The following is a 22,422-nucleotide window of genomic DNA, read 5'->3' on the forward strand; positions in this document are numbered from 1 at the left end:
CTTCATCTCAGGTAAGTACACACGATCGCTTGGAATTTAGAAAATAATTTGTTAAATATATAGTTTCTACCGACCAAGCATTTTCACATGTAGAAGTGTAGGATTCGGTAGGTTTGTGCATTATTTAATTCCCGAAATTTAAAGGATTTCTAGAGGTACTCTACGTAGAGATATTATGAATTTTTTTCAACAAAACAAAGAAACATTTGAATCCCGCTTCGTGTCTGTTCGGTTTAATGTAGCCCTTACGTCTGATATTTGGTCAGGAAATGCAAAAATGGACTAATTGCGTGTTGTAGTACATAACATAGATGATTCTTGGAACCTAAATAAGCGTATAATAGAAGAGTGGAACCTATGTGAGAGAATCATTTCTATAATCATTGACAACGCCACAAATAACATCATCATGGTTAGAGCTTTAAGACTTAGGATACCTAATCAAGAGTCCCTTTACACAAAAGATGTACCACCCATATCATCAACCTTATAGTGAAAGTCGGGTTTGTACATTTCGAGGAATGTATTACTAAGATTAGAGAAGTCATAGCTTGGTTAAACAATTCAAACCATAGATTAGACGAACTAAAGATACGCTTTTTATTAAACGATCTTGACGAGAGGAACTTCCACACAGATAACAATACAAGGTGGAACTCGAGATTTTTAATGTTGAAATCCTTCTTGACCGATAGATATGTAGAAGTTATTAGTGAATACGTGAATAGGTTCGGGGTCATAAAATAACCGAAAAAGATATCGCAGTGGCCAAGTATTTCTTTCAATTTTTACACTTGTTTTTATGATGAAACATTTACATTGTCCGCCCTTACACACTCACATCTTATTTAGCACTTCATAGTGTTGCAAGAATTGCTGAACATCTTTACCTTAACGAAAGTTTTCATAATTTTTCAACCATTTTTACAATTTACGAGATCAAAATTTTCAAAATATTGGGGCACCTCAAAGATTCCTCACTTATATGGTTTTGCATGCATTTTAGACCCCGAATGAAATTTGGAGGTTATCTTACTTTTTTTTACAAAATTTGAAACGTTCTACTGGACAAGACTACATGGCACATGATCATACTAGGGCCGTGAAAGAGTTTTACTCATTTTTCAGGTTTTACTAACGACAAATTCCAAATCCTCCCGAGCCGGATCAACCATGACACGCATCAACAAGTAGAGGAATGTTTCGAGATCTAGCTCGTTTCGCTCGAGGTGGAACTTCATCTCCAGTATCATATCCACATCCCACACATGCTCAAGAGATGTCAGAACACGATGAGATTACGCTATACAACGCTCAACAATTCACCTACATGAGCCAAGAGGATCTGAATGTGTTGACATGGTGGAGGCAACACGAAAACATGTTTTCAATATTGTCCAAGATGGCCCGAGATGCACATTCGATCCCGGTTTCAACGGTTTCGTCCATATCCACATTTAGTAGCCTGGTTCACATCACCGACAATCGAAGGCAAAGCTTGAAACCTCAAGTGATCGAGGCACTAACCATTTACAAAGATTGGCGCCAACACGAAGGACATTCAAGAAACATTTATTAACATTGATCTTGTTGATAATTTTGATCTAAACTTCCAAGACATGAGTATTTCATAACATTGTTGTAATGTTTTTATCATAATCTGGTTGTAATGTTTTACTTGATTGCAACCACGGTTTTCCTCCGCCACAAGTGAGGACAATTAGTAAAATTTTCGTGGTACCCTCCACGATTTAAAAGTTTTACATATTAACCATTTTTATGAAAAGTTTTACATTTTAATCCCTTTGATTTATCATTTAAAATTATTTTTTTCTTATTAAATTAACGAAAATTAGCGGAAATGCTTATTTCCGTTAAGCTTACTGGTAGAATCGCTACCATTAATGAACGGAAGGTAAAATAATGCCTAACGGTAGAACTGTTATCGTTAAGCTAATGGTAGGCACAGTAGCAATAATTTCATTAGCTACCAATATTCAGGTTGAGCGCCAATTGACCTAGTTTTTTTTTTTAAATTATCTTTTGCTTAAATAATCCTTAAGAATGTGAATTTTTGACACAAGTAGTCTTTGAATTTAATAATGTGATATTTTGGCGCAGATAGTCTTTGAATTTTAAATGTTTTTTTTTTTAGAAAAGAACAAAAATACTATGTTTCTCAAAAAAAAAAAAAAAACTATAACATGAATATTGACCAAAATACCAGAGTCATAAAACTTCAAGGATTATTTGCTCAAATCAAACTTTTTCACCTAATTTTCCCTAAAGGACCCGAGCTTTCAAATATGTAACCTAGGCCCTCAATTCTAAGGCTCCGTTTGGAACCCGGAAAATAAGAGAAAAAGTGAAAATAATAGAGAAAATGAAAATGTAAGAGAAAATAATAGAAAAAGTCAAAATTTTAATTGTGTTTGAAAGTCATAAAAAATATGAGAGAAAATTGACGGGAAAGTAACGATGGGATTAGGGACGGAGCTAACTCAAGTCCAGGGTGGGTTCTAGCTCCTTCCTCCTCAAATTTTTTTTATTTATATTTTTTGCCCATTTTAAATTTTTTTTACCCTAAAATATTTACACTTTTGACCAATTTTTTTTTAAAAATTTATTTTACCATGAATTTTTTTAATTATAGCCCCCTAAATTTTTTTATTTACTTTTTTGTCCATTTTTAAAATTTTTTACATTTTTACCCTAAAAAATTTACACTTTTGACCCATTTTTTTAAAAAAAATTCATTTTTACCATGATTTTTTTTTAATTAGCCCCCCCAAAAAAATTTTATTTACATTTTTGCCAATTTTTAAAAAGTTTTACATTTTTACCCTAAAAAATTTACACTTTTGACCCATTTTTTTTTAAATTTTTATTTTTACCATGATTTTTTTTAATGCTACCCCCTTAAATTTTTTTATTTACATTTTTTGTCCATTTTTAAAAAGTTTTACATTTTTACCCTAGACAAATGTGATCCCTCATAAACAAATGTGGAGAGATTTTCATTTTTCATTTGATTTTCGAAGGAAAATGAAATTCTTATTTTAGTTATACACTTTCTCTCGCATTTTCCATCATATTTTTTTCTACCATATTTTCCTCAATCCAAACAATCCAAGTAAAATAGGAGGGATTTTCATTTTCCTTTCCCTCATATTTTCCGGGTTCCAAACGGAGCCTAAAACATTGGTAAAAACACCCACTCTTCCACAATTCCTCAACAGAAAAAGAAAATAACAATAGAACCCTAAATAAACCCTTCTCAAACCGGAAGCCCTCTCTTGTTCTTCATCTTCGAATCTAAAATCCTTGAACAAGATCAGACACAGCCATGAGAGGAGCTTCAACAGCAAGAGCTCTTCTGAGGATATGTCGCTCTTCTTCTTCATCTCTAGTGGCGGCGAGGTCTGCGTCGACGATCTCCTCCGGCACGGCGTGCATCACAATCGAGACCACCACTCGACTAGGCATCCGACCAAAAGATAACGACAGAAATTCGCTTCTCAAAACCCTTACCCAAGCTCAAAAATCGGCCTCGCCGTCGGTTATGGGGTTCGAGGAGCTGGGACTGAGTCCGAGGCTGAGCAACGCCGTTCAGCGACTGGGCGTGCTGTTTCCATCGGAGATTCACTGCGCAGCGATTCCCGAGATCCTGAGCGGAAAAAGCGTTTTGCTCACTTCGCATTTCGAGTCTGTCGGCTCTTTCTCTCTCGGGGCCTTCTCTTACCTTTTGCCGTTGATTCAGGTAATTAAACCAGACGAAGAAGAATATAGTGCTATTCAAATCCCTTTTGGTGGATAACGTTCATTGTAGATTGTTTTGTATATTCGATAATCAAAATTCAATCTTTATTTTTACTTCAGTTTTGACGATACAACACGTTTCGGCGTATCGTTCTCTGATTGAGAGTTGTGTTTAACTCGCATGAATGAATGTGAATCTATTTCTTCTTCCTTTGGTATAAACTGCTGCTGTTAGATTGTACCAATGAATTTCGCAAACTATCGAAGGTTATGCTGTTGCGAAATCAGATAAATGTGTAGCTTTTCCTTATTATGAAGCCATAGAAAAAATAGATCTTTGATTTTTTTGTTTTGGCAGTCTCTGAAACGTGATGCCAAATTAGCCGCGCAAGAGCCCAAAGGTCCTCAAGCTATTGTTCTGTTATCCTCAAAGGAACTCGCTAAGGAGGTCTAGTTTCTCTCTCTTTTTTTCTCCACTATTTGCTTCTCGTCTTTTACGAATCTCAATAACTTTAGATCATGGGTCTCCACAGTTCCTCTGTGTACTAGAGATCATCCTCGAAGAATTGAATCCCGCAACAGAGAATAGTGATCCTGATTCAGGATCCATGACACGGTCTTGGGATGTTTCGAAGGGCTTGTTTGTTGGTACTTCCGACGAGGTTTTTGAGAAAATAGAGGAGGGTACTATTGTTTCGGATGAGATCAAATACTTGGTTAGTATCCCTGTATAACTTCTGGTTCAATTCGAATATTAGTTTTTTTGCCTATTTTATTTTTATTGCAACTGCATTGGATTTGGTTTTTGTTTTGTTTTTCTTTTTCAATCAGGTATTCGACGAGGTGGATGACATGTTTGATCACGGCTTAGGTTCTGAAATTCAAAAACTGCTAAATCTGCTAAAAGAAAGCAAATCTTCAGCATCTACTCAGCAAGACTTGCAAACTATTTTGGTAACGTCCTCGATAAAAAAGGTACGTGACTGTGTATATATATATTATGTATATGGTGTATCATTAGATTAGAATTATTTATAGTAGCTAGATGTTAATTGGTCGTTGGGATATTTTTTTTTTGTCTAGTTTTCTCGTTATTCTTGTTGGGTATCTAATTTGGTCATGATTATAGATTATGCTCGAAGATCACTCTTCCATTGTGGAGCATCTGAAACATGGTCGCGCAGAAGTTTCTGGGATGTTGATCGAACTCGACCAATCAGAGGCATTCAATCTCCTCGAATCACCAGAAGCTTTAAAGAAAAAAGCTCTCGAGGTTGTCCAATCTCTTCAGCTAGCTTCCTGAGGGTTCTGAGACTCAATTCACCAGATGGTATGTTTAAAACTTCATGATCATCAAATTCATATCACTCATTTTGGTTTAGACTCGAGTATTATAAATGTGACTTATATTTATGTAGGCGTATTTCTGCTCATTTTTCCCAGTTCGTTCTTTTGTGTGTAACTGTGTGACAGGCTGTCGGAGTAGCTACTCGGAGGTTGTGGGACCTGAACCATTGTTTTGGACCTCATTAAGATAAGAGGATTTTTTTTTCATCTTCCTCTACTCTCGGAAGACTCTTCTTCTCTTGAACGGCAAACATCTTTTTGTACCATTTTTGTCAAGTAATTTATTTGAAAAAAATAGGTGAATTTCCCATATAGACATTTATTTCCATAAAAATAAATATACAAAAGAAAAAATAAATGCGTTTATGTTCTTTGGTTCCAGACACTGGTGTTTAAGTATTGTATGAAATCTTCTTCTATGTTATGAATTGAACTTGAAACTGGTCAACTAAACGTTTGTACTTGATTTACCATTAAAAGACCATTCCAATGCAATCCTAAGACTTGCTCAGAGCCAAGAGAAACAACCACCAACTCAACTCAACCTAAATCTTCCGATGGACTAACTACATCATAGTATCACTATATTTAATCATTAAATATGTCACGCGTATGGGATGAGATAATAATAATACGTCAAGCATATATCCTACCAAAACCAAACTAAACAAACCCACAACAAATCCTTAAAAATCCAACAACTCCCATTAAAACCGAAACCATATAAACATGTGTTAACCCTTAAGCTCAGCTCAACACACATTTCATACAACCACCAAAAAAAAAAAAAAAAAAAAAAAACCTCGTCCAAAAAAAAAAAAAATGGTTCGCCAACTTGTTTTCACACACATCGGCAGCGACAAAAGCGGGTTCTCGATGGGAGTCGCCGGAGCCGGGCTGAGCCTTTTCGTGTGCGCGGCGGCGTTGTTGATGTGCGCTTCTCACTCGAGGAAGTGGCGGCAATGGAGAGCTTGCTACGAGCCCGACACTGACGACACGGATCGGTGCCACGTCATCCACCACGTCGAGCAGGGAGGCCGAAACGCTGACGTGGAAGACGAAGATGTGTCGGTCTGGCAGAAGAACATACTGATGGGAGGCAAGTGTCAGCTTCCCGATTTTTCGGGGGTCATAATCTATGATTCTGATGGAACTGTTGTCACTCCGGCCAAAACCTCTCGTCTGTTACTAACTTGGAAATGAAGTTATTACCATTGAAGAATAGCCAGGTCATAGTAGTTCTCTTTCTTCCTTTCTCAACTTTAGTGTGCTGTTTCAAATCATGCTTCTGAGGTTTTTTACTCTAGTGAACAGATTCCATTTTTTATTTATATTTAATAAGATGAATGTATGTCTTGGTTGATGATATGTATGTTTGTTTCAAAAAAATTAATGGGATATGTCAGATATTTGTTGAATTCAAGACCTTTATGACCACTATTCATTTTTACTACACGTTAGCTTTAACAAATTTATTGACATGGACTTCACTCAGGGTATAAATAATTCAGAATACAAAACGAGATTAAATATCACAAAAAAACAAGAAACTACTTACTCACTGATGTTACAAGAGAATTTAGAAAGGGAAGCTTACATTTTAAGTAAAAAAAACAAAACTTTTACGAAACGCTGATCATACTATCAAGACACAGTGGCCGGCGATCTCTTACTCAACGAAGCGCTCCGACCCCTGAAACCGACGACTTTCAACTTAGAACCACTCGGACTCTCCGAAGCAAATTTCTTGCCCGTTGATGGCTTTGCATACGAAGGTCTCGTCGAATCGCTGCTAGACCTGTACTGTTTCCCTGACCTCGGTAACTTCATGCCCTGCTTCGCGGGCCTTGATACATTGATCCCCGGCTTTGATGACTTATTAGCTGTAGCATATGTCTTAATCCCCGGCTTCGATGACCTAATAGGTTTTGTATACACCCTTTTGGGCTCCGCCGCCGGCGATGCCGATTCGGGTCTTGCCTTGCCTCTCGGCTTTGTGAACTTCATTAGCTTCTCATTCTTCCCTTTCTGCTCGGTTATCTTGGACCTCGCAACGTCTCTTTTCAGGCCGCTCACGGAGAGGGATTCCAAGCTTTCATTCTTCCTCATCGCCTCCTCGATTCGGTTCGCTAACATAACGTCCTTCCTTGCCACCAGACTAGTCACCTTGCCTGCGAAAACCACGGCTTTTTAACTCTTTGCTTCTTAGTAAAGAATTAAAGAATAGAAAGATGTTATTTTACCTTTCGCACCCATACGAGCGGTTCTTCCAGTGCGGTGAAGATAGTCGATCTAAGCGATATTACGGCCAATCGAGATTAGGGTTAGATTTCCACAACAAAAAAAAGAAAAAGAAAAAAAAAAGTGAACCAAAGTAAGACCTAGCGCTTGGCTTACAGAGTTGGAAGGGAAGTCAAACATGATGACATGGTCAACATCCAAGTCCAGTCCACGAGCAGCCAAATCTGTGCAGACCAGAGTCGGGCAATCTCCCTCTTCAGTCCTGAACTTCTTGAGGTTTTCGACACTGCATTTCGAACAATCAGAGAGGAAATTAATTTGTATTCAGTCTCGATTATGCTTTTGCTTCAATAACTCAACTCAATTATATAATTTTTGTGATTCTCACCGTTGTTCGGCAGGCACTTCACCGTGGTAATTGACAGTAGATATCTGATTTTCACAGAGAAAGTGATCCACTGCACGGCTCGAATTCAGTGTGTTGCAAAATACCATTATTTTGTTTCCTTTAGCTAAGCTTGGCTCGAGAACCTACATTCACAACAAGTTTCTTTGTTCAGACATCGGCGCAAAATAACCATACATGAAACCCTCTTCGCCATTATTACAACGGTCAAGCCCTATGAATATTGACAGTCAAGGAATACCAACTATTATAAGCCCTAGATTATTATTCACTTAACTCCCAAATGCCTGATAAATCATATACCTGTAGTAATGCTTCAAGCTTGTTTTCAGAGCCTGAGAGTTTGATGAAATCATGACGAGCTGTTGAAATCTTCTTATGCAGTGACGATGTGCGCAAATGTTCAATCCCTTGGAACTCCTCGTTGACTAGCGTTTGCACTGCCTGCAAAACATCCCGAAATGTACATAAAAAAAATAAAAATAAAAACTCTCAAACTCCATTGATTGAACATTGCGACTATTCACGTCTCTCCTAAGAGATTTGCAAGCAGATATAAAAAAATTAAAACGAACTACCACTTACTTACCGATGTCATTGTTGCGGTGACCAAAACAGTTTGAAATCCTTGCCCATCGGTTTTATCCATGCGATGCTTCAACGGAGCGATGAACTTGCGAATGTCGGGTCCAAAACCATGATCGAACATGGTATCTGCTTCATCCAAAACCTGCCAAGAGAAACCATCATCTTCTCAAGCTCGAATGAGAGCCTTTTTCAGCATCACTATTTACCAGCTCCACGAGTACACGAACTATACAAAAAGAAGAAGGAAGAAAGAACAAAACACTCACCACATACTTGATGTCTCCGTAAACTATATTCCCGTCCTGAATATGTTGCAAAATCCTTCCTGGGGTCCCGACCACCATGTCGATAGCACCGTTCAACGAATCTTCCTGCGGTCTCAGCCGCCCGCCGCCACTTACCATGGTTGACCTGAACCGCGCGTGATGGCTTATCGACTTCGTAACTCGAAACACCTCCAATCAACAAAAACCAACCGACAATCATCTTAATCTTTACTCTAACCTTCGATTCTAAATGGGTGCTCCTATTTTCGAATCGGGTTCATCTAAAAATCTATAAGCTTTGTTCAAGTCTTATAAAAACAGTAGCTTTATTGAGAATGACATAGCAAGGTCTTGTTACGTCTTCTAAAGATTCTATCAAAGCAACATCTTAGTTAATACCTGCTCGGAAAGCTCCCTCGTCGGACACATCACCACCGCGCGGGGCCGCCTCGGCTTCATCAGCATTCCGTACATTTCCTCGTCCCGCCTCATCAACTGTTCAAACATTCCAATCACTACAAAAACGAATATAATCACATATATGTGTGTATATATATATCTGAAATAATGAGTACCTGAACGAGGGGCAACAAGTAAGCGAGAGTCTTTCCGGAGCCGGTGTGGGACCCCAAGACGACGCTCTTCCCTTCCAGCACCGCCGGAATCCCAACGCCCTGAATCTCCGTCGGAACCTCGATTCCCATCTCCTTCACCGCCCCCATGACCTCCTCGCTCAGCCCCAATTCCTCGAAGCTCTCGAACTCGGTTTTCTTCTTGATCCCGCCATCGCCGCGTTCCCTCTCCCCGCCCGCCGCCGGCGCTCTCCGCTTCCTGGCGGCGCCGTCGGAGGGCTGCGGGACGGCGGAGGAGTCCTTGAGGTGCCTGAGTCGCAGCCTCTCGAGGAGGATGGAGTGCTTCAGCGGCTGGACGGCGCCGGCGAGCTCGACGGCGGAGGAGCAGAAGGCGAGGGAGAGTCGTGGGGGTTTGTGGGGACGGAGGAGAGGGAAGTGTTTGGGAAAGGAGAGACGGTGAGAGAGGAGAGTGGTCGAGAGTGAGAGGCTCAGAAAGGTCTTCGCTCCTCCCATGGCTTCTCTTCCTTCCTTTGCTTTGCTCTGGTTTTGGGTGTGAAAAATGGGACCGCGGAGTGGTTTTAATTTTTATTTTTGGAGTTTAGATAATTCACACTCTATATTGTATTATAATACTTTTCTGTCATATATAATATATATGCACTATAATATTTAATATTTATCGAGGCGAAACCGCGAAATATCATTCAGTTCAGAACTCTCTTTTTTAATAATTATTTTTCACTGTCAAATTAATTGAATACACAAGCTACAAAGATGCTTTAAAAATGGAAAGAAAAAAAATAAAATTGAGGTTTTATTTTATTTATTTATTTTTTTTCTTTTCAGTTTGTGGAGTTTAACCAAGCTCTCAAAGTAGATAATCTCACTTGGATGAGGTAAAGTTATCCAACTTAAGCTATTATGGTAATTATAAAAAGGGTTATATAGGTATATAGTCAAACTGTTATAAGGGTTTTAGTTTTAGTTTTAGTCAATCTTCTGTTAATTTCCTGTTAATAGTCACGTCAATCTATTTACAGCATGTTAAAAGACGTGAATGACCTCAAATAACTCTAGCCAAATTCCCGCTCATTATTTTCAGCCCATTAATTCAAATAAAAAACAAAATATTCGGCCATAACTACTCGCACAAATTGAAGGAGCATGTAAAACTCCATTAATGCATATATCTATACTCTCTCTTTAGATCTCTACACAGCTGATAAAAACAAAATCAACGCTCTGCAACATCGGCCGACGCTCCACCCTCTGCAACATCGGCTCCGACACTCACCCACCATCTGCAATATCGGCCGACGCTCATCGATGGTGACGGAAAACGGGTTGTGCCTATCGGATTAGATTGGAGGGATTACAAGATTTCTTGTATTATGATGATCCTTCATTTTTCTCTCTCTCTCTCTCTCTCTCTCTCTCTCTCTCTCTCTCTCTCTCTCTCTCTTCTTCTTCTTCTTCTTCTTCTTCTCCTTCTCTTCTTTTTCATCGGAATTGCTGGTGGTTTTGAGTTATGAGATTTGTTTCAGTGATTGTGAATTTGCTTAGATTTTGGTTCTGGTGAATTCTTATCCAGTATTGTAAATACAACATTGATTTACAGTTAATACCAATTGTTTCATCATAAATGCATTGTAAATACAAAGCATATTTACAGTTAATACCAATTGTTTCATCGAGGATGATTCGCTGTTTTTAATCAAATAATATTCAGTAAATAAAAGAATATATTTACTAATTTTATTCCATAATTAATAGCCACGAAAATAGAAACAAACTTAGCTAAAGTCAACACATATCTCACATCCATAAAATCCCGAAATACACGTTAAAAACTCTTTCCAAAACCAAAAAAATCTTTAATTAGTCAGCTCAATTAATAAGGGTAAACGTGTAAAAAATTTTCAATTAATAAGTTGTCACGTAAGCAAGATGGCTATTTACGAAAAATTAACGAAAGGTTGGTTAAAACCAAATTGCTAGTGTTTAAGATGGTTACGTAGCGCCAATTATTTGTTATAAAAATCTTCAATAACCTAATGACATAATATTTTATAAGTTATCACAAATGTTGGAAGATTGCTCCGCTTAAATCAATAGTATATTCAAAGATTCTTTCGCTAAGGTTGCTGATTAAAAGTACATCAATTGCAACTTTATCACCTTAATTTGATAGGACAGTGACGTGTGGTGTCTTTTGATATATTATGCTCGATAAGTCTTTGTAACTTTAGCTACAAAATTATTGACAAGATCATCACTAACTATCTTAGGAGTGGGATTTCGAATATTGTTTCCGCGATAAATTAGAGAATTTGTATGGGGAGATGGATTGTGGAGCATGGAATGAAATGAAAAGATGGTTTGATGGTATAAAGATACATGTTGCTGAGATCAATCACCTTCAGCCATTTATCAGGATTAATAGAGTAATTCCTGATGATACATTCATAAGTGATTTTTTCGTCATCACAGCTCAAATTGTTTGAACCTTGTTCCAACAAAATCTGACTTGTATAGGATACTTTTGACTCAATAGGCTTCTCATCTGACGCAAATATTAAGAATAGTAAAATTGTTAGACTCATCAACCTGCTTGCTTGCTGCTATCTGACTCGTCATCACTCCACCTGACAACATAAAACATGTTCTTTTTCTTCATAGTGTTACCACATTCAACTTGAAAACGCCCGAAGCCTTCACATTCTCTACACTGAATTCCTTTAGACTTCTCTCGTCTATTCTCTTAACTCTTGTCTCCAAATTTGTTTCTTCTTTGGTAATTGCCTCCTCTTATGTTCAGATACTTTGGTGAAGATTGTTAACCTTGATATCGTAATTTTTTGTTCATCTTCTTTATGAATTTTCAAAGTTCTTGGTCAACATGGCAATTTGCTCAAACATGTCTTTATCATCTGCAGGATCACCAGAGACTTCTGCTTTCATACCAACATTCCTAACCATTGTTGTTCATCTCAAAGATTTTCAGAGACCCTATTAAGGCATCAAGTCTCGTAGTCTTCACATTATGTGCTTTCTCAATGGCAGTAACTTTCAAAGCAATGAAGCAAGGTAAGGACCTTAACCTCTCTTTGATAAGCTTTTCATCATTTATTTGTTCTTCCAAGACAAAAGATTCATTAGAGATGTTATAATCTAGTATTAATATCATAAATGGACTCATCTCCTTCATTCTCATATTTTCAACTTGGTGGTTAGCATCTGAGTTCGTAACATTATGACATTGTCACTTTCTTCATGAGACTATATATCCAAAGTCTCCTTGGCAACTTTACAATTAGAGATCAGTTTGAAGATGTTCTCATTTATTGCATAAATATGGTAGCTTTAAAATTCACGACGACAACCTTCTCATTGTCATTATGACATTGATCCTCAAGTTTCCTCCAAGCAACACCTTTGTTGCCCTTTTTCATCGGAGAGCTCCAAGCAGATATAACAACCTGGCTCTCTCATGATTTGAAAATTCAATCATCATGGCTTTTCATTATCCATAATTAGGTCCTTCCAGAAGTGGAGGTCAACCTATACTATGTCCTTCCTTCATTGTCTTCTTAAAAAACTAGTTGTAAAACTAGATCACACTCAATAAATTGAGTGACCCCCTCTGGTACCAATTGAAATTACTAAGCGTGTAATGTTATTCAATTACTAGTTGGAATAGCTAGTTGAACAACTTATTACTACTTGTGCAAGAACAATTAAGTAATCAATCAAACAAACAGAAAAACAACAAGGACACAAAGAACTAGTAACCTAGTTCAGTGAAAACGCCTAATTTAGAGGGCAGGTGAAAAGCGATTCGCTAATAATCAATCAGAGGTACAAAGAACACGGGCTTGCAGACTCCCCCTCAAATTGTCATCTTACTTTTAATTCTTTGATAAACTGCAATCAAGCTCCCTTAGATGAGAGATCCCTCTTGTTTCCAAACAATCCTCTCTCGGAGATTGTCTCAGCAATAGACGCAAACACACGTTACTCACCAAATATGTACAAATAAAGCACAATATCAATTGCAAGCAATTCCTTGAACATGATCTTGATGATGATCTCCATAGTAGATAGACAGGTCCAAGGATAAGTCGGTGTGTGAGACTAAAAATCCAAAATGCATAACAAAAAAAAAATACTAGACGAGTTTTATTAAGGTAAGCTGCAAAAACTTATGCGAATCTTTTAAATCAAGAAAAATTGAATTCGATCATATCTTTCCGAAAATATCATAACTAAAAACATAATATTTTCAATTCTATACGCGCGGGAAGGACATGTGACTTTAAAAGACCCGAATGTATTGAACGACTTGTTGCCAAAAGTCTTGAACAACTTACAATGTATGACCAAACTAAAATCATACGACAGAGGATCCAACATGATTGTACATCTGCCAATTAGAAAATCAAGATTTGCACTCCTGATTGGAGGTTGGCTTGGATCTAAAGTAATCTCGAAGAGCGAAGCTGGAATCGGTATTGTTCCATTGAGGATTTCTTAAAATCCACGTGCACGAACTGTAATCAATACTCAAAATTTCCACAGAACGAAGTTATTGTGATCTATTTTGATGGACATAGGATTGAAAATGGAGCAAAATTTGGAGCACCTTGAGATTCACTCGTTCTTGGATCGGACATTGACAACGCCATTGATGAACAAAGTCAGAAACCTTGATGGAGAGCTTTAGATAGAGAGAATGATATATTATTATTGAAAACATCTCAAATGACCACAAGCAGGAATATTTATAATAAATACAAGACAAAGTAGTTTAACCAAAATGTAACAGAATTGTATAGCTTAGCATCTACTGCACGCAGACTGTTAACTCAAAAAACAAACAATTGGACCTTATGGGCCAAAGGAAAAACAAAACAAAACCCTAAGCTATCTACATTTTCCCATTTTTTTTTTTACAAAAAGACCGCTCACAAAAGAGGAAAAGAAAAGTAAATATCTTTCTCCTACTCTACTACCACACTATCTTAGGCAGACCAAAAAAATAAGGAAAAAAGATATATTTCTCCTACTATACACTCAACCTCACCCAAGCAAAAGAGAAGAAAAAAATATCACTGACGCTCATCTACTCCTAGACGGCAAAAGAAGAGAAATGAAGAAGGAAAGGAGAGGACTTGGGTCATGATCTCGGTCGCACATTCACAGAAAAGAGGAGGACAAAAGAAAGGTCCTCACTCTCTCCTCTCTAGAACTCCCACGGCAAAAACCAAAAAAAGATCTTCATGATCTCTCTCCCATTTTCTTCTTCAGCCACAAAAAAAAATGAAAGAACAACAAAAACATCTTTGCCCCTCTTGTCCATCCCACGGCAACAAAAGGATAGAAATTATGTCATTTTCTCCATATTCACAAAAAACTCCAAAAAAGAAAAAGAGAAGCTACTCTTCAACACCACCACAAGCACACACATAAAAATCATCTCATCTTTCCTTCTTCACATACATAACAACCAAGAAAAAACAAATTCCTCACCATGACACAACCAAGAAAACAACGGTGGAGAAGAAAACAACGTGATGATAATGACTATATGAAATCAGCCGGTGCCGGCGAGCACCGAGAACACGTGGTTGGAGAGCACCGCGAAGATTGGTCCGGAGAGCTGAGCGAAGACCCGTGCCGGCGAGCACCGCGAAGACCGGTCCGGAGAGCCGAGCGAAGACCCGTGCCAGTGAGCGCGCACCGAGAAGACGTGGTCGGAGACCACCGCGAAGTCTCGTGCCAACGAGCCATGGCGAAGTCCATGCGGGTTAGCATCAACTAGACGTGGCCGGAGAGCCGAGCAAAGACTCGTATCGGTGAGCACCGCATGCCTCTTCGAAGCTTGAGACCGGTGAGCCATTGCGAGTTCAAAGCCAACGAGCCTCCTCGAAGCACAAAACCGAGAGTTCGAAGTCGACGAGCTCCGAGCGAAGAGCCACGAGATAGCGTCCCCGACGGACCACTCGGCGAGGTGAAAAGCCACGAGATAGCGTCCCCGACGGATCACTCGGCGAAGAACCACGAGATAACGTCCACGACGAACCACTCGGCGAGGCAAAGAGCCACGAGATAGTGTCTCCGACGGACCACTCGGCGAAGAACCACGAGATAGCGTCCCCGAAGGACCACTCGGCAAGGCAAAGAGCCACGAGATAGCGTCCCCGACGTACCACTCGACAAGGTGACGAGCCACAAGATAGCCTCCCCGACGAACCACTCCGCGAGATGAAGAGCCACTAGATAGTGTCCCCGACGAACCACTCGGCGAAGAGCTACGAGATAGCGTCCCCGATGAACCACTCGGCGAAGAGCCACGAGATAGAGGCCCCGACATACCACTCGACGAGGCGACGAGCCACGAGATAGCGTACCCGGCGTACCACTCGGCGAAGCGACGAGCCACTAGATAGCGTCCCCGACGGACCACTCGGCGAGGCGACGAGCCACGAGATAGCATCCTTGATGGACCACTTGGTGAAGAGCCGCGAGATAGTTTCCCCGACGGACCCGAAGAACCGAAATAATAATGGGTTAAAACTAAATTATAAAAAATTATAGTGGAAGATGATATATTTAAGATATTTTTTGAAGAAAAAGACATTGTTCATTAATATAAATATGTAAAATAGAGATGGAAAATGAAGATCTTTAATTAAAATAAGTCTTACTTATTCACCAACAATACTATATCACCCCATAAATAAAGAAGGAAAGACGTAGCTAAAAAAAAAACTGCCAAAAAATAGCATTTAATTAGTTAAACAAATGAACAAAAAAACTAAACATCGTTTTGCTTTCTTGAATCAGGAAAACGCAATTTTAATTAGCAATTACATAGAATCCCTTAAAATAGGAAAGCCAAGTTTTATATAGGAATCCGAAATATATATGAAAAAAATCGACTAAAAGATATTTAAAAAACAAATTTCAATAGAAGGGCAAAAAAGTAAATCAATTTATCAAAAACTGCCTAAATGATAAAGAATGGCTAGCTATTTCTTAATTGTCATAGTTTCAAATGACCTACTTCTCGCAATAATATCACGACAAAGTGATCATTAAAGTATTATAAATAAAATTAAATACTAAATTAAAACATATGTATTAAATAAGTAACCTGTTGAATTTACAAAAAGAAAAAAAATGCTCATTAAATTATATTTTTACTCTAGAATACGTGGTAAAAGTTAACGAATTTTGATTTCAAGTGATAATATTTTTAATGGATACTTTTTAAACTGACATGCAATCTATCACATGTAGCTTAATAATTTCTGCTCATTCTATCTTCTTCAACAAAGATGATAATGACGTCCAGGATAACTGTAATTTGTTTTATTTAGAATAAAAAAAATTGGAATAGAATGATAATAATTTAATATTATAATAGAACACAGATGACACAACACAATAATATTGCTTGATCGATCATACACGATCTGACACATCATGCATCTTATTTTATATGTTTGTTTGGGTCCCAGTCTCGTTCAACCCAACTTACTACAGTACAGACACGTATAGAAATAGAGATGATGCATATAGCACATCAAATGCAAAAGAAATAGATATAGAGATTCTTCTATTTCTTCGAGAAGTTCATGTGAAGGCCGTTCGCGCCAAATCCCAAATTAATGCCGCGACTGATATCTCCCCCCTTTATTTTTTTCCACCTGAAATGAAGGTAAATTATATCATATTAGAAAGTTATTAATGGTTTTCATCAAACAGCGTTTTTTTGTAAAACACTGTTAAACTTCTTTTATACGGAGTTTTTTAAGCGTCGTCATATGTCTTTCGTGTAGAGTGTACCTGTATTTGAGGACTAAGACATGGACAAAAATGGCCATGCTTGCTTTAGTATAATCTGTCCCTGGACACTGCCTTATTCCATGACCGAAGGGCATAAAATTCTTTGCTATAACATCTGAATCAAGATCCTACATATAAAAACATAAGAATATTAAGAAAACCAGTTTTTATTTTACGCTTTTCTTTGATATTGGATATAAATGAAGTAATTGAAACAAACTTTCCAACGCCATGGGTTGAATATGAGTGGATCACTATAAGCATTGGAGTTTAAGTGCAAAGTTGAAGTGACGAGCATGATAGTCCAACCCGCTGGAATCACAAAACCTGAAAGAGGTTTTTTCCAAAAATTTTAAGTTGTGTACTGTTGAATTTTATATATGAAAGGTTGAACTATTTTAAAAAATTGACCAAAATCTTAACAAAATACAAAAATTGGAGATATTATATGGAGGTAAAAGTGGACAACGGGGTATGTTTTTATTTTTATTTTTTATTCATATTAAGGACATGCTTGTTGTGCCTACCTTTCACTTTTACGTCTTTCACTGCTCTACGTAACAATCCAGGGGTGAAATTTGCCATCCTTATACACTCGTTGATAACCTTAATAGTATATTTGAAATGTGAGGGGAGAGAGAAAATATTATCGCCATGCATTAATAATCTAAAATCCACACACACACATATATATATATATATATATATATATATATATATATATATATATATAATACAGATATGGAAGAACAACGAATTTTTCTAACTTGGTGAGTGAAAGTCAAGGATTTGTATTCGTCCCACGTAAGCGATGAGTTTGGGTTTGATCTTCTGTCTACAATTGCTCCATGCTCGGCCTATAAACAATTAATTAATTAGCGAAGCAGAGTGTGTGTGTGTGTGTATATAATATATACGAGTGATGACAAAGAGAAATATATAAGAGTAAGTACGTACCACTATTTCGTTTACGACTAAGGGATTTTCGTCAAGGAACTTCAAAAGCAGCGTACCGATCGTTGAAACGGCCTCGGACGCAGCTAGTATGACAATAAAGATGAGGTTAATTATAAAATCTTTTGACAAAATATTTTGAGAGCCCAAGCTGTTGATCATCTGTTCTAAAACATCGCCTTTCTTTGCATCATCACACTTCTTATCGAATCTCTCCTTCATCACATCTTCCAGTATACGAATCACACTTTTACTTTCCTACATAACATGATCACACTAATGATTTTTTTTTTCTTTTCAAGATATTTTAAGGAAAGGATTTGATTTAGTTATAGTATTAGTATTACGTACCTTTATACATTTATGGTGTAATGTGCCAGGGACGTTGAGAGGGAATGACATGATCCCATCCAGGATAGTACAGAATTTTTCGTTTATATTTTCTGATGAATTTTCAGCATCGTAACTGAACAGCTTTTTTGCGTTGAAATTTACGAGCAACTGATAGAGCAAGAAAATTATTATATGTCATTTCAGCTAGTTTTAATTTTTAGTTTGCCAACAGATCAACACAAGAACGATATTAATTTTTTTTTCTTCATTTTAGCTAGTATTAGAAAATATGATTTACAACACTCTAAATAAGCGAAAATTAATTAAACGATTTGTTGGACCTTAAACAAGACCAAACTTGGAAGTTGTATTGTTATTAATTGAATTCAATTTTATTTCTATATTATAATAAGTGAGAGAGATGATAATCTAAATTATTAAACAAGGCGAGAGAGAGAGAGAGAGAGAGAGAGAGAGAGAGAGAGAGAGAGAGAGAGAGAGAGAGATTAATCAAAATGTCACAAATATTAATGGAGAGTGTAGCTGCATAACCATAGTAGAATGTTAGAATTGTGTATTAGTCACGATTTCTTTAGTGGTTGGTAAATAGCCAGCCGGTTTTTTTTTTTCGAAATAGCCAGCAGGTTATTGACTTCTTTGCCAACATTACCCATATATATCTGTTAAATTCAAACATTTTTTAATGTCTTAAAATATAATATTTGTAGTAGTACGTGTGTTAAAATTAAGCAGTATGCGTTGGAATTGCTCTTAGCTAGTCATGTAAAAAAAGACTCACAAGTAAGAGCTCATGCTTGATTTCAACAGAAGGTCTAGTCGACCAAGCCGTTAGAGCTTCGTTGACGAAGTGTTCGATCTCAGAGAGCAGGTTTTGTTGGAGGCCCGTGCAACCGAAATGATTGAGTAAAGTTTTTCTGACGTACTTGTGGGCATCACCAAGTGCACTCATTCGAGTTTTCGGGTCATCCAACGCAAGAATTTTGGAGAATGTATCAAAGTACCAAAGCTCAACTGCACCTTTTTCTTCTTGCTGTAGAATATATTTGTTTACCTCTTGATCAGCCGATACCACAACTCGTGTACCCATCATACTTGTTCGAAAGATTTGCCCATACCTGCCAATAATGAGAAATAAATAAATAATTATTTTAACCAACTTAGTTAGCTGTAAATAGTCATTTATAATCGAATTAATAACCACCTTAATTAATAATGTATAATGACGTTGGGTGGGAAGTGATAGGGTATTTCAGTCAATTTACATATATATAAATAATAGATCATGATTATTTACCAAAAACATTAAAAGTTGGCTAAATAACAAAACGTATATAAATATCGCTATATATCTAATGAACCAAATAAATATGCTACACAAACAAAACCAAACCCTATATTAGAAAAACTATACTCTACTCCTACTTCTTTAGCGGGTAATAGCTATATCCTATCCTAAAGTCGGATGTGCATGAATCCGCAGGTAAGATTGCTATCAGGGCTTGTGGTGTTTGAACCTTTTGCATGTTGTGGGTGACGGACGGGTATATATATATATATATATATATATATATATATATATACATATTTTTTGTATGTTAGTTGTCAAGTCTGAAATTTGATATACGTGATCCTTTTGCATAATTTTTGTCTTATCTTTCGACGGAATCTTGAATATCCGACGAATTATCATGCACTGAATCAATTTGTGGATGAATCTCAATTTTTGCGGCCTGCGGCCTTTGATTTAATTTGTTTTTTTGTTTTAACCTTTTGATATAATTGATTTGGTGATGAATTCTTTCACATATAAACCGACTAATTCACCTTAAACGTATAAAGTATAATGTAATATACGGAGAACAAACTTGAGACGACGCTAAAAATGACAGAAAGTTAGGCAAACAAATTACATGTAACGAGTTTTAGAAGTTCTTGTGATTATTCGTGAAAAAAATATACAAGAACAAAATCCAATCTACATAACTTATAAACTTAGGGGTTAGAAGATCAAAAAATCAACATATTATAGGTATATTTACCTTTGAAATCTAGTTTTGAAGAAAGGGTGAAGGTCAAAGGAGGCAATAGGGCTGAAGAGTTGCAGAGTCTCTCCCACAAAAGGCAAGCCCATAGAGCCTGGTGGAAGACTTTTGTGATTGTAATTCAGCTTCCATCTTCTAAAGATCCGACCAATTGTTAGTATGGCCACAATACCAACTACCCACAACGCGCTTGAAGACCACATTCTTTTTCAGAGAAGAGATATAGCTAATTTTGGAAATACTTTAAAACTGAGTACAAGTAATGACCAGCTGAGTATCCCATTTATAGACATACTAAAAGAAGAAGAAAAAAAAACATACACAATTATCACTAGAAAAGATCAAACCGACAATCCGTTATTTGAAATAGTTATTTAAAATAGTGATACAAAATTTACTGAGGTACGGATAACAAAAGGTATACCGACATATATTTCACGATAAACACGATTGAAGACAACATTTGTTTTTTCAGAGAAGAGATATAGCTATTTTTGGAAATATTTTAAAACTGATTAGAAGTAATAACCAGCTGCGTATCAGTAGATCCCTCTTTATAGACATACTCAAAATAAAAATATACACATTTGTAGAATTTGAGAGAGAATCAAAATAAAAAAGAGTTCTGAAATTTGAGAATATTTTCTGATTGTTATTATGAATAATGAATATACAAATATATATATATATATATAAATATATATATATAAATTTACAAAAAAAAAAAAATTAAATGGGAACATTTCCGGATAATTTCATCGGATATGACAAAGCAATAAAGCTGCACAACTTCTGGTATTATATATTCTCAATACTGGTGATGATTCCGAGGTTGCATCAGCTTGATGAAGAAGGGTTAGCTCGATGAAGATGGGACGAGCTGGGAAGACGAGCTGAACTTCAACATTCTCCCTCAAGTTTGATTTTAAATATTGAGAAGATCAAACTTGCTACATAGCTCGGAAAGCTAGCTCGGTGGAGAGATTTGGTAATAATATCTACGAATTGATGCCAGGTTGGAATATACTCCATTTTCGATAATCTTTTACTCTATCCTTCTCACTGATAAAGTGACGATCAATCTCGATGTGCTTAGTCCGGTCATGATGAACTAGATTTTTTGCAATGCTTAAAGCAGTTTGGTTCACATAGGAGCTTAACTGGGCCTTTGAGCTTGATCTTGAGGTCGTCCATTAGACACTTTAGCCATAGACCTTCACACACTACATTGGCCAACGATCTTAGCTCGACTTATACACTACTTTAAGCTACTACGGTTCATACTGATAATCCAACCTCGGACTTAATTTAAATCCTTGTTGAGCCCGGATAACAGTTTGAACACATGTTTGGTCTCCAATATTCTAAGGTAAAGCCTTGCATCTTCAGAATAGGTCCACTAGTAGTGTTCGTAGACATTAATCTCTTGTCAGAGATGCGTAAACAAGCTGAAAACTGAGCAAAAGACATCTCTCCTTTACGTAGGTCATGGAGAGTGCTCTTAATCTCGAATAGCTCAGACGCATCTTCTGAGTTGAAGAATATTTCTCTAGCTGCTTCTTAGATTTCTGCCACTATGGAACAGAAAAGTAAAGTCTCCCTGATTTCAAGTTTCATTGAGTTTATGAGTCAGGACATCACCATACTATTTTCAGCCTTCCAACTCTCGTATGCCAGATCTTCGCCCTTTGGAGCTTTGGCCATGCCGGGGAGATATTTTTCCTTGCTTCACCCAGAGATAAACATGAGTACAGATTGTGACCACTGGAGAAAGTTGTGGCCATCGAGTGATTTATGACATGATGGGAAAATCTACTTGAATTCGATTAAGTGGGCATTATTTGATATGCGGATGAAGTGGTGTTAACGGCAAAGGAGTTTCCGAAGGTGTTCATGGTGATTGTGTTTATGAAGTCTGATACATGTAGAATTTGAGAGAGAATCATAAAGGAAAGAGAGAGTTCCGAACTTGAGAATATTTTCTACTTGTTTTTTCTTCTTTCTAATAATGAATACACAATTATATATAGAGTTACAGAAAA

At 37.1% G+C, this 22,422-nt stretch overlaps 4 protein-coding genes across 4 annotated transcripts; 2 read left to right on the forward strand and 2 right to left on the reverse strand.

The window, feature by feature from the left end:
- The first annotated feature begins 3,244 nt into the window (after positions 1-3,244).
- On the forward strand, positions 3,245-5,472 carry LOC149391298 (DEAD-box ATP-dependent RNA helicase 39-like). Its single transcript, XM_089618742.1, has 6 exons — positions 3,245-3,760; positions 4,118-4,207; positions 4,293-4,475; positions 4,591-4,734; positions 4,889-5,089; positions 5,233-5,472. The coding sequence occupies exons 1-5, from the start codon at positions 3,347-3,349 to the stop codon at positions 5,060-5,062; spliced, it is 1,005 nt and encodes a 334-aa protein (XP_089474868.1). The 5' UTR covers positions 3,245-3,346; the 3' UTR covers positions 5,063-5,089; positions 5,233-5,472.
- Positions 5,473-5,899: 427 nt separating this feature from the next.
- LOC149391299 (nucleolar protein) lies at positions 5,900-6,656 on the forward strand. Its single transcript, XM_089620682.1, has one exon. The coding sequence runs from the start codon at positions 5,929-5,931 to the stop codon at positions 6,307-6,309; it is 381 nt and encodes a 126-aa protein (XP_089476808.1). The 5' UTR covers positions 5,900-5,928; the 3' UTR covers positions 6,310-6,656.
- On the reverse strand, positions 6,643-9,791 carry RH39. The gene is made up of 9 exons (XM_089620681.1): positions 9,183-9,791; positions 9,007-9,102; positions 8,608-8,796; positions 8,343-8,483; positions 8,057-8,197; positions 7,736-7,878; positions 7,504-7,633; positions 7,350-7,398; positions 6,643-7,277 (listed from the first exon to the last, which is right to left on the reverse strand). The coding sequence occupies exons 1-9, from the start codon at positions 9,690-9,692 to the stop codon at positions 6,751-6,753; spliced, it is 1,926 nt and encodes a 641-aa protein (XP_089476807.1). The 5' UTR covers positions 9,693-9,791; the 3' UTR covers positions 6,643-6,750.
- A 6,886-nt stretch (positions 9,792-16,677) lies between these two features.
- Positions 16,678-20,631, reverse strand: LOC149391301 (cucurbitadienol 11-hydroxylase-like). The gene is made up of 9 exons (XM_089620920.1): positions 20,378-20,631; positions 19,117-19,453; positions 18,336-18,485; positions 17,988-18,242; positions 17,798-17,887; positions 17,558-17,636; positions 17,251-17,357; positions 17,031-17,158; positions 16,678-16,891 (listed from the first exon to the last, which is right to left on the reverse strand). The coding sequence occupies exons 1-9, from the start codon at positions 20,581-20,583 to the stop codon at positions 16,801-16,803; spliced, it is 1,443 nt and encodes a 480-aa protein (XP_089477046.1). The 5' UTR covers positions 20,584-20,631; the 3' UTR covers positions 16,678-16,800.
- Between the last annotated feature and the right edge of the window lie 1,791 nt (positions 20,632-22,422).

The sequence above is a fragment of the Urtica dioica genome, chromosome 7, assembly GCF_054948205.1.
Source record: "Urtica dioica subsp. dioica isolate 48M chromosome 7, U.dioica_male_clone48M_v1_H2, whole genome shotgun sequence".
NCBI classification, from domain to species: domain Eukaryota; kingdom Viridiplantae; phylum Streptophyta; class Magnoliopsida; order Rosales; family Urticaceae; genus Urtica; species Urtica dioica.

What these genes read in the sequence shown, in the direction of transcription:
- LOC149391298 (XM_089618742.1), top strand. Translation starts at nt 3,347, where the DNA reads ATGAGAGGAGCTTCAACAGCAAGAGCTCTTCTGAGGATATGTCGCTCT. An exon ending in CGGATGAGATCAAATACTTG is followed by an intron (nt 4,476 to 4,590) that starts GTTAGTATCCCT and finishes TTTTTCAATCAG; the next exon opens with GTATTCGACGAGGTGGATGA. An exon ending in TAACGTCCTCGATAAAAAAG is followed by an intron (nt 4,735 to 4,888) that starts GTACGTGACTGT and finishes TCATGATTATAG; the next exon opens with ATTATGCTCGAAGATCACTC.
- LOC149391299 (XM_089620682.1), top strand. Translation starts at nt 5,929, where the DNA reads ATGGTTCGCCAACTTGTTTTCACACACATCGGCAGCGACAAAAGCGGG.
- RH39 (XM_089620681.1), bottom strand. Translation starts at nt 9,692, where the DNA reads ATGGGAGGAGCGAAGACCTTTCTGAGCCTCTCACTCTCGACCACTCTC. An exon ending in ACTTGTTGCCCCTCGTTCAG is followed by an intron (nt 9,103 to 9,182) that starts GTACTCATTATT and finishes ATGTTTGAACAG; the next exon opens with TTGATGAGGCGGGACGAGGA. An exon ending in GAAGTGCCTGCCGAACAACG is followed by an intron (nt 7,634 to 7,735) that starts GTGAGAATCACA and finishes TTCGAAATGCAG; the next exon opens with TGTCGAAAACCTCAAGAAGT.
- LOC149391301 (XM_089620920.1), bottom strand. Translation starts at nt 20,583, where the DNA reads ATGTGGTCTTCAAGCGCGTTGTGGGTAGTTGGTATTGTGGCCATACTA. An exon ending in TTCAAAACTAGATTTCAAAG is followed by an intron (nt 19,454 to 20,377) that starts GTAAATATACCT and finishes CATTATTGGCAG; the next exon opens with GTATGGGCAAATCTTTCGAA. An exon ending in TCAAGCATGAGCTCTTACTT is followed by an intron (nt 18,486 to 19,116) that starts GTGAGTCTTTTT and finishes TTGCTCTATCAG; the next exon opens with TTGCTCGTAAATTTCAACGC.